At 36.5% G+C, this 12,238-nt stretch overlaps 1 protein-coding gene across 1 annotated transcript in view; it reads left to right on the forward strand.

Annotated features, from left to right (window-relative positions):
• Positions 1–12,238, forward strand: part of LOC148941686 (lysosomal dipeptide transporter MFSD1-like) — a 167,856-nt gene that overhangs the window by 139,976 nt on the left and 15,642 nt on the right. The window contains exons 10-11 of the mRNA XM_089104223.1: positions 87–315; positions 11,455–11,665. Of these exons, the coding sequence (XP_088960349.1) occupies positions 87–315; positions 11,455–11,665 (440 nt within the window). The remainder of the gene's footprint in view (positions 1–86; positions 316–11,454; positions 11,666–12,238) is intronic.

The following is a 12,238-nucleotide window of genomic DNA, read 5'->3' on the forward strand; positions in this document are numbered from 1 at the left end:
TAATAGAAATCCGTATAATATAATCATATGGGCATAATAATTTAATAATTTGTATAATTGAATTATTCAATGGATTAAATTTTTAGAACCTTTTTCACTGAGCAATATGGAATGGCCACCGACAAAGCAAATACAATAAATAGTTTAGTGTACCTGATATCAACGGTGGCATCCCCCTTTTTTGGTCTTATGGTTGATCGACTGGGTAGAAATGTGCTATGGGTTATCCTCTCAGTTATAGGAACTGCTGGGGCTCACGCTATACTAGGATTTGCTTATGGACAAGAAAATCAAGCTTTCGCCTATGCAGCCATGGTAAGTAGGCTATTCAAATTATTGAAATGTTGGTAAACTTAGTAAAGATTAGAATAAGAGCCAAATTTAAAGTGATTTTGTGAATATATTTATAATGCTAATTATTTAAAATTTTTTGCCATTTCTGCTTATTTGCCATGCAAATACTAAGTGTATATTGTTTTTAATGATGTTAAAATACTCTGAACTAGTATTTTTGTAAAGCCTGCCCCCCCCCCACCCCCTTCTAGAATTTTTCTTGTTGGTGCTCTACTGCTCATGAACTGCACTAATAACATTACAATCTGTTTGTTAAATGTCTATTTTGTTGATATAAAAATGTTCCCTGTTAAGTCCGAATTTCAGCGCACAGAAAGTTCATGTAGAGAGCTAGCCAATGCCAGATGTACCTAGGCCATCGTTTTAGGAACAACGGGTATCTGCCATGTAAAATAATTACTAAAGTTGCCTACTGTTATGCAGTTGAGGTCTTTTCCCATGGTTATAAAAATAGATTTTTTGTGGAAATGCAAGTATTTGGAGATGGTAGTTACGAACTAGACGCCGGCGCCGTGCCTGTGGATCGACCAAACGCCGCCGATGAGAGGCCCGGTCGACCGCCGCCGAAGTATCGTAACGCCGCCAGCGCGCCGCAGGTACGCCGCCGCCAGCAGAGGCGGCGGCGTTCGGTCGACTTTATATTAATTTTGCGGCAATTCTTTAGTGCGTCAACCGCAAAGTCGGAGCTTTTCCTTCTCGTGTGGTTTAGTATTTCGATTTTGCTGATTAGAAATCAAGCAGAGCTTGCACTATCCCCAAATTTTCGGGTGTTTCCCCGAAAATCTATGCGTCACCCCGAAAAAAATTTGGTTCCCCGACTCCCCGAAAATCACGCAATCACGATGCCGCCCCTTGCGATTTATCACCAGTGACTTTCCCTGCCAAATATTACTTTGCATACCATAATTCTTCACTACTCTCTTGTTCATTAATTTTCGTCTCTTTTGTTACTTTGCATAAAAACCAGACAGATGCAATATGCTATTGCAAATATTGCAATATACACAGTTCTTCATATGTTGACAAAAAAAAGTATCGTCTTTTTGAAATGAGTTTCATTCATTTTGAATACAGTTTCCACTCGCTATTTCTTACATCATTCGTATTCAAGAATTTTTTTTTCAAGTTGAATAGAATTATAGTACGCATTCACTACTATACAGCTTCAGCCTTTTGTTGGGTTTGGAAATTGACAGCCGACAGATTGTTTCTACAGCTGAATTGTAAGTTTGCAGATTTTTTTTTTGCTATTTTTAGATAAGATTTTCTTAATGTTTAATACTCACATTATTGAACGCCTGATAGAAAATACAATCTTTCTTCTGGAACATTTTTACCCCTCCCCCCCCCCCCAAAAAAAAAAAAAAAAAAAAAAAAAACAACCTTCGGCTGAGACAAAATTTAGCTATAGACTAAGCTATGTACAAGGTTGGGGAATTAAAGATTGAAACGGAAGATACCCCAAAAATATGATTCATAAATAAATTGTAAATTATTGCCTATAGGAGGGGATAGGGGGCTATCATTTTTAAATGATAATACCTCATTTTTTTTTATTGAAAGCAGGGATGCCAAAAAGATAATTATTTTTTTCATTTAAAGTGGAGACAGAAGAAAAGGATATAAAATTCCCTGGGAAACCATTGAAACATTTTGATAGACACAGGGCCCCCCATTAGGACTTGTTCATTGGCTTGGGTATTTTGCGATTTCTCAGGCTACTGGCCTTATTTGGCTTTTGTGTGTGCTCCCTTTTAATTAGATTCTTTGGATCTTATGGAATGCCATGGCGAATCTATCACTCAGTTTTCCAATAATTTGAGGTATATCTAAATAGTTTCGACATTTTTGTTGTTGTCTTTGTACACCTTTACTTATACCCTCAATTTTTTTTCAAGGAACACTCAGCTGTTTAACGTTATTTTGCGTGTTTGTTTGAACCGTATAGTGACCTAGTTATTTATTAAGTAAATTATTTTTCTAATGAAAGTTGAGACGGTATTCTATCAAGGTGGTATCCAGAGGGGGGGGGGTATTATATTTAAATGCTAATAGCTCGAAATTTTATTTATTGAAAGCAGGGATCCCAAAAAGTTGATTTTTTTTAATTTAAAGCAGAGACGGCATCCAATCAAGGTGGTATCCAGAGGGGGGAGGAGGTATTGAGGGATAATATGTAAATAATAATATATCAATTTTTTTTAAAGCAGGGGTGCATATAAGTAAATTATTTTTTTTTATTTAAAGAAGAGATGGTATCCTATCAAGATGGTATCCAGACGGGGGGCATAGGGAGTCATTATATTTAAGTGATAGTACCTTGATGTTTTTTCTATTGAAAGCAGGGATGCCGAAAAGTTGACAAAATTATCAAGATTTGCTTGAGTTATACTAGATACAGCACTTGTATGGATTTATCGTCCAAAGGGAAACGGACATAATGCGTCCAATCGGTTTTTTTTCCTATTGATGAAACGGGTTTACTTTGAAAACATTCATTCATATGTACCTGGTAGATTCACACTAAAACGAATTGGTGTGACGAAAGCGATATCGACATCCCCACCTAACGTTGCGCTCGAGTAACAATAGTGCTCTTGGTCCAGTGCCCAAGTTACATTAAAAGGCCAGGTCATAATAAAAGCTTTCAATTTGGGAGGTTCAAGGAGGAGTCTTTGACAGTCTTATGATCTTAGGGTATTAGATGTTGCAACGTTCTTACGTATCTACAGTGGTTTAGAAAATTCGATCACCCCACAAATGATTACCAAAAATATGCACAAATGTAACATTTGGAATATTATAACACTTTTTTCAAAGCTTTGAAGAAAAGCAAAAAAGTCTAAATACGCCTAACTACGCTTGAAAGCTATTTTATAAAGAAACTCGTTGGAGATTTCCATGGAAATGATCATATCAGAAGCTTTGAGTCTGGATGGGGATCAAAGAGGAGTCTTTGAGTATTTTGACCACAGGTGACTTATTGTTGCGACTTTCTTAAATTTGGTAAATCTGGTGAGCATTTGGAAATCAAAGCTTAAACTCAATAACTGATACTAAGTGTCCTAACATTTTGCTTGGATTAAAAGTGACGAACTAGGATGAAAATTTTGACATCTTCCTGGAGCTACTTCAGTCTGCATATTATTTCATTTAATTACACTTAAAACGGATGAGCTTTTCATTTTTTACCTAAGAAAATAGCTGGCACTTCATTTTTCTTCATAGCGAATGAACATAATAAGTGTTTTTTGTGTCATTGTAATTGAAGTGTTCTCATGTGAAGTGTTCATCATGTATTTTTCAATTTGATAAATTTACTCCTTTTAGATGCAGTTTATAATTTGACTGATATTAGGTATTTATCAGTTTATAATTTGGAATGAATCCCCAAAAGAAAAAATGAATAATATCCAAAAGAGCAGCCAAAAGCGATGAAAAAGCAGCAGTTCAGCCTTAGCCTACATGACATATATTCTATAAATAAGCCAAAAAAAAATTTTTAAATTAATTTTTTTAATTTGTATTAAAAAACAAGTTTTAAATACAATATGGCTTCTTAGGAAACAAAAAGACCAAAAAAAAAAAAAAAAAAAAAATAGATATCAAAGTCGCTCATTTCAACTGTTTTAAATGTGACAAAACAGATATAGGCAAAGGGCATTATGAAAAAATTAATCTTCTAAGTTCAAAGTTATATTCATAGTTTTTACCCAGATAACTGACGAATTTTGTGATACGGTATTTGAAGTTTATATGCAGTAATGCTCGATGAAAAAAACTACTAATTTTGATAATTATTTATGTTAAGAATACATAGCTAATAGATACTTCAACTACTCGTATTATGCAAGGGTTCTGAAACGCCATAGCCATTTCGACCAGATTTCTACTTCTCTTGATAAATAACGAAGAAGACCAGTTCCCGCCAGTAACTTGTGAATTTCTGAACTCATGAATAGGCTTGAATCTGTTGTAAATTGAAGCTGTGATTTGAGAAAGCCTGACGAAAATATTAATGTTTACGGTCAACATTGATCGCGCCGGCGGCGCACCGCCGACATCCTACCGGTGGCGCGCCACCGGCGTCCTGCCGGTGGCGCGGCGTGGCGCGCTGTTTTTGGCCCCGCCGCCGCCGGTCTTCCCTCATCGGCGCGGCGCCGGGGTCTATTACGAACACGATTAAAGGGGATTCAAGCTAGGTAAGAGTAAACACCTTGATTTGTAAATATAAGGAGTGACACATGATATATTTTCAATATTGTTTTTTTGATTATTGTAATATAAAACATTTCTGTACAGGTTGTAAAATACTCTTAGCAAATTGTGATGCAAAAAAGCTGAGATGAACCTCATTTGACCCATGGATGTTGGTTGGTACTTCACCATTCATATTACTCGAACTATCTGTCTTGGCTTTTTTCTACAATTAGCCATGTCATGATCTGTTTTTTCTTAATAAATTTGTCTCCTCTCAGGGATACTCTCCTTTACTATTTAATAGTCAGTGAAGTTTTTCAATTCCCCATCATCCAAGCTAGTTTGTTATATTAAATAGTGAGAACGGCTGGGAAGAAAAATATATTTTTCTTATAAGCACCAAATTGTGTCGAAATAGATTCACATACGGACATGCACAAGGAATGAGCAAAGAGCCTATGTTTTCATTTTTCAAATCAATATCTGTTACACAGTAGTTATCTGCTTGGGAACTGTTTTTCTTAATAGATTTGTCTCCTCTCAGGGTTACTAATTTCTTCACTTTCCAGTAACGACATTGATATACCGCTGACACTTATCTAAAGAATAAATCTAAAAACTTTACCATAACAATTAATCCTTAAACTGGATCAGTTAAAACTACCTATGTTTAATTTTGGGGCTTTATTCAACCAGTTACCCATTTCCGACATCTTCCCAGCCATTTTACAGAAATTCAACAGAAATACGTTTTTAAATGGTCATAACTTCAAAACCTAAATGAATTTGTAGAGGTGTTGCTGTGCAAAGCTTAGTAGACTGCCATTGTTGACTTTTTACTGACCTTGATTCAAAAACATCTGCCTTGTAATCAGTCGTCACAACTTTTGATAGGGTATTTAGAAAAAATTAATTGCAACAGAGTAAAAACAGTTTTTAGCAAAAAGAAGACAAATTGACTTATGTACGCCCTAAGGCCGTATCAAGGTGGGTTTGGGGGTTTGAACCTGCCCCCCCCCCCCGAAAGGTTTGTCTGACTCGTAAAAACGTAACAAAAATGGACTTAAACAAATTTTTATGGTTTTTTTGAGGTTTTTCTGTGTACCCTCCCCCCCAAAAAAATTGAGTAAAACCCCCTCCGAAAAAAATCCTGGGCACGGCCTTGGTACGCCCATTGGGGATTCTATGGATAGCAGCGGCAGGGGGAGACATTAAAAGACTGTAGCTGAAAATGCAACAATCTCTGCGTTTCTATCCCCATCACATTAAGTTTGCTTCCCCGTGTCTGAAATATTTGGTAGACACATAGCAGTAGATGTTCGGAGTATCAACTTTAGTTTATACCAAAGTATAATCACCTACGGAACAAGTACTGACAAAACTTATCCTCTCCACACAAAAAAGTGACCCTTTGTATACCTATGCGAACCTGGCAACCAAAGTATAATTCACTTACGGAACAAGTACGTCACTCGTCGCCTGAATCACGCTCTAGCATAATTATCGGCCGGAGCAAAGTACTTTGGCTCGGGGCGATTAAGTAGTACAACATTTTGCGTCTAAAGGCGCTGAGGTGCGCGGGGTCACTTTTGGAGAGTTTTGTCAGTACTTGTTCCGTAGGTGATTATACTTTGGTTTATACTGATGACCTTAGAAGGGGGATGAAGGCAGTCATAGTCGTCTCTAAAAGAGGTTGAGTTTTATTGTTTCATATTCAATATCTTTTATTTAGCAAAAAAATATGGTAGTGGTTAAGAAAACGGTAAGCGCGCGACAATTGTATTGAAGATCAGATAGGATAATAACCGGGTAGTCTCTATGTATAGTGATTGAACAAAGGTGTCTGTAGTATATTTGAACTTTGGTTTTTTGGGGTTCAGGGGGGAATAAAAGGTACCTAGGTTAGGTTCCGTATTTAATATATGCTATGCTTTGTCTCCCCTCCCCTAATGTGCAAATATACAGCCCAAATTTGTTGATAAACTGTTATATTTTCATCCTATTTTGTTTTATTTAGCATTAACCAAACGTCAGTTATCGCTCGCTTACCGCTTTCTTAACCAGCAACAAAAATATTTTTATTTTGATGAAATCTTTGTTCGTGTTTTGAATATTAAAATTGAGAAAAAGAACTTTCCTTTCTTAATCACGTGGAAAAACAATCGATAGGATCAATTTTTCTCATCGTTTCCCATTTTTTGTCACCGCTTGAAGCCCTTTCTTTTCATCGCTCTTAAGGGGAACGTATGGAAAAGCCTCCCGGGTATCTCTTCCATATTAAATATTTTTAGCTTGTATAGCGACAATAGACGTATAAATGCGTTGATTTTTGTTTCTATCTATTACCCTAATCTTGCACTGTAATCTCTGTTTGCTCCCTTTTTTTTTACTGGGCCTTCTGAATTAAGATTTTTCATCGTTTTTCTATTTCAATTTGTGTAAGAAAACGGTATATAACCCACAAGTTTAATAAGTCTAATACAAAGCTGTAGAGGGTTTTGAAAAGAACAATTTAACTTTTGATTTTTTTTAATTAACTGAAAAAGACATTTGTCAATTAATTTTTTCCTACTAAAACTTGTTACCATCATTTTTATATTGGAAACTCCTGAAGCTGAAGGGTTGAATATTTGAAAACAAGTATAATGAGGATGACCCTAAAGGTAATAAACGGCCAGTGTCTTCAATTTGACTGAATGACACTGCAAGTGAATGCTTCAGTATATTATGCCAATAGGAATGTTCTGTGAAATTAGGTTACGGTCAAAGATTTTCGACCATTGTAATGATTCTTAACACGATAAATTTGATTTTTCTTTTTTACGACAATCTGTATTAAAATTTCACGCAAAAGTATACACCTTAATTAAACATCAGGACAAAGAAGCCTAAAATGAGTCACAAAATAAAAAAACATACTTGCTTGTAATCATTTGTAACGTCCTTTTTTAATCTTTTTTTGGTACTTGTTTAGAATCCGGTAAGCACGCGAGAAGAGAAGTTTCGTTAATGCTAATGAAATAAAACAAAATAGAATGAAAATATAATAGTTTATGAACAAATTCAGGCTATATATTTGCATATTAGGGGAGGGTGGGGGTAAAGCATAATTTATATTAAATACGTAACCTAACCTAGGTACCTTTTTTTGCCCCTTCAACCACTAAAAACTAAAATTTAAATCTTTGTCACAGAGTGAGCAATACCTCACAAGGCAGCGAAAGCCTGTTTTTCATATAGCATCTTTGGGATTTCGATGCGGTCTTTCTCGCGTGCTTACCGGATTCTAAACAAGTACCCTTTTTTAGACAACTAAACAGGAACATTTTTTCAATAAATGATCGTTTAACAAATGTGACGTATGTTTATTTAAACAAATAATATTCACAACATATTGTTGCATAAAACATTCTTCTAAAAGAATGGTACATGATCAACGGTGTCAACAGGATTGGATCCGGAATTCCGGATGCCTTCGGACCAGTAGAAGACTTAAGAATTACCCAGATTTTCTATTCGCATGACTAATAATGCTCTCTATAAACCAAAAATGCTGTAGTAAAATTATTATTAAAAATTAATTGCACGAAATTACTGCTGATCGAAAAATTTTGATCAGTGCTAATGTTGACAATTAATTTATTCAAAATTTTAATTAAAATCCAAAATAAGTGTATTCTTTATTGCCATTGTTTTATCAATTATTCTTAGGTTCTTTCTTCAATTTTTTTATTTATTTTACTCCTCCCTAAATATAACCAGGATGCATATAGTGTTTTTCGAGTCAATTCGGGATATCCCTCAGGATTCATTCAAGTTTCACATTGACTCCCTTACTCTTTTCGGACGCAACCGTTTCCCCTTTTCCCAATGATAAATCTTGTGTGTAAAGAACTGATAAATTGAATAACTCATGAATTGTCAAATAATTTGTCAAAGTAAGTGTACTCTTTCTTGTCAATATTTTATCAATTATCCTCACGTCGCGATTTTCTTTAATTAATTTTTTTAAGTTACTCTTCCCTCCGCTTGACTAAAGGCTAATGCCGAGAGCGGAACAAAATTATTCATATGTGTCCACTTTTTTCGCGATTTCGTCTTTTAAAGTCAGGTGACGACTGAAAACCCTGCTATTCAAATTTTGCAGAGTCAACTAAAGGACCGCCTCCTGAACCCGTTGGTAGTCACCAAAGGATAGCCGTCTATATTTATTCACAGTATGTTCTCTTCTGCATAGCTAATTTGTGGCAATCGTATTGTCCAGCCCTAACGCTTGCGTGTCAAATAGCGTATTAACACAAATAGCAGTCACAGTAGTCAGTCACCAAAGTTCATTTGTAATGACTTGTTTCCGCTGCGTTCGAGGGCATCACGTTTGTCGTTTGACCCTATTTGGATTACTAAAAAACGACATTTCTCGGAGGCGATAATTCTCTATTCATAAATCGTTTCCTATGTTCCTAACCATTATTTTATTATATCTCAAAATATTGGGATTGACCTACATTTTTCGTTCCCTTACAGTCTTTGTACAGTCGTCCAAGCAATAATCGACTCCTCGATTCTTGACTCCTTCTGGAAAATATCCAGACTTCTTACTCCTTCTGGAAAATACCCAGACTTCTTACTCCTTCTGGAAAATACCCAGACTTCTGACTCCTTCTGAAAAATACCCAGACTTCTGACTCCTTCTGGAAAATACCCAGACTCCTGACTCCTTCTGGAAAATACTCAGACTTCGTACTCATTCTGGAAAATTACCAGACTTCTGACTCCTTCTGGAAAATACCCAGACTTCTGACTCCTTCTGAAAAATACCCAGACTTCTGACTCCTTCTGGAAAATACCCAGACTTCTGACTCCTTCTGGAAAATACCAGACTCCAGACTCCTTCGGGAAAATACCCAGACTTCTTACTCCTTCTGGAAAATACCCAGACTTCTTACTCCTTCTGGAAAATACCCAGACTTCTGACTCCTTCTGAAATATACCCAGACTTCTGACTCCTTCTGGAAAATACCCAGACTCCTGACTCCTTCTGGAAAATACTCAGACTCCTGACTCCTTCTGGAAAATACCCAGACTTCGTACTCCTTCTGGAAAATACCCAGACTTCTTACTCCTTCTGGAAAATACCCAGACTTCTGACTCCTTCTGAAAAATACCCAGACTTCTGACTCCTTCTGGAAAATACCCAGACTCCTGACTCCTTCTGGAAAATACTCAGACTTCGTACTCCTTCTGGAAAATTCCCAGGCTTCTGACTCCTTCTGGAAAATACCCAGACTTCTTACTCCTTCTGAAAAATACCCAGACTTCTGACTCCTTCTGGAAAATACCCAGACTTCTGACTCCTTCTGGAAAATACCAGACTCCTGACTCCTTCTGAAAAATACCCAGACTTCTGACTCCTTCTGGAAAATACCCAGACTTCTTACTCCTTCTGGAAAATACCCAGACTTCTGACTCCTTCTGAAAAATACCCAGACTTCTGACTCCTTCTGGAAAATACCCAGACTCCTGACTCCTTCTGGAAAATACTCAGACTTCGTACTCCTTCTGGAAAATACCCAGACTTCTTACTCCTTCTGGAAAATACCCAGACTTCTTACTCCTTCTGAAAAATACCCAGACTTCTGACTCCTTCTGGAAAATACCCAGACTTCTGACTCCTTCTGGAAAATACCAGACTCCTGACTCCTTCTGGAAAATACCCAGACTTCTTACTCCTTCTAGAAAATACCCAGAATTCTTACTCCTTCTGGAAAATATCCAGGCTTCTGACTCTTTCTGGAAAATACCCGGACTTCTGACTCCTTCTGGAAAATACCCAACGTTTCTTCCTCAACTTTTCGAAGCACCGCTTTTCATAGCCGTACTAGAAAACTTTCGTTACCATGACTTCTAACTTACGGATTTAGTTCTAAAAGTCATCTTCTATTATTATAAACTGTTTCAAATGTGAAAAAAAAACACCCAATGTCTTAGTTATTCTACGATTTGTCTTCACTGCACCCACCTTCCTTACTAATAATGCTACCTAGGACAGCGAAGTTGTTTATTCTGCCAATTGTCTTTGTAACACCTACTCCTCGTCCTCATTTATTTTTAGTATGAGCAACTTAATATTCTTATCTTGGAATTTGATAGTTTTTCTCGCATCCTGAACCCTCCACATCTCCAAAGATTTATTCTTTTTCCCAACAGTTTTACCTTGGACATTCAAGTCAACTCTGTAGAAGATAAATATAAACAGGGATGAAACCCAACCCTGTTTAACTGAGGTCAGGAGTTTGCGTCATGGTGTTGCTTGTTGTTTGGAACGGGGTTAATGGTGTGACTCTGCAAGCTCAGCCAGAGTCGACTCAGCTGTAAATGGGTACCTGAAGAAATCAGGGGGAAAACATGGGAAGTGTTGGATGATTTGTCTTCAAACACACATTGCACTCCTAGCCGAAGGCATCGAATCGAAAGATCAGTACCTGCGCAACGCAGACATTGATCAACCTGCGGATTTTTTTTTTTTTTTTTCAGTTTAACCTCTGAGTCGAAACCGTATCGTTTACTCTCCTCGCTTCCTACCTTTACCGCACATTATTATTCTCCTACATAGGCCTAATTTTATTACCGTGTTGATCTGGTATACCATATGGAAAAATGGACCTCTGCTAAAGCTTTTCTGTCTCATAAATCAGTTGCCTATTCATAATCTGTAAAGTTTCGTTCTAAAGGGTTGTTATTGTTTTGGGTATGACAATATGGAAATATCATTATAATCGTTATTATATATTTAGATTATTACTATAACAGATGATGGTTAATTGTCACCTTGTGTAAACAAATGATTTAAAATGGAATTTTATTTGAATTTTCACAAATTATTTCTTCGCTTTATTCCAGGTGTTAATGGGAGTCTCATATTCTATGTTGGCTAGTGCACTGTGGCCTATGGTAGCTTTGGTGGTTCCTGAGTACCAGCTTGGTACAGCCTATGGTCTTATGCAGGCCATTCAAAATCTAGGAATGGCATTACTGACCATGGTTTGTGGCCTTATTGTGGACAAAGAAGGATATCAAGCCATGGAAATATTTTTCTTAGGAATGTTGGTTGGTAAGAAGAAACTGCTCTAATATTTGAAAGAGTAGCAATGGAAAAATATTAAAATATATATATATATATAAATTACAAACATTATAGAGCCCGCCCCTCCACTTTTCTTGCCAGGCTCAGTAGCTATAAAATATAAACAAATCAGCTTAAACACTTAATAGTTGTGGTCAGGTAAACGCGTCAAATGCAATAAGAAATGGTCAATACTTTGGGTAATTTGCGTAGACTTTCAGTTAAAACTGAAACAGTAGCTCAACTAAGAAAGAAAATGGCAGAAAATCAATGATTATTTGGAATTATTTTTACAAAGTTAAATTTAGCTATTGAAAAACAGTACTATCAGCAGGTATGTCTGGTGTATATCCAGGTTGTATTGAGGGAAGGGCATATCGCAAGTCTGCATATTAATTTGTCAATTTACCAAACTTTTTTGTTTTAAGGGCGTTTTTTGTAGAAGCTTTTAATTCGATATAACAAATTTATTGCTACTACTACTACTCACAACTCACGCTCCTTCTCCATCTTAATCTATTCAAGCCTACGTCTTTACACCCTCCCAGGAAGTTCCATTTC

The sequence above is a fragment of the Artemia sp. Qi Xiang Cuo genome, chromosome 18 (assembly GCF_049724085.1).
Source record: "Artemia sp. Qi Xiang Cuo chromosome 18, ASM4972408v1, whole genome shotgun sequence".
NCBI lineage: Eukaryota > Metazoa > Arthropoda > Branchiopoda > Anostraca > Artemiidae > Artemia > Artemia sp. Qi Xiang Cuo.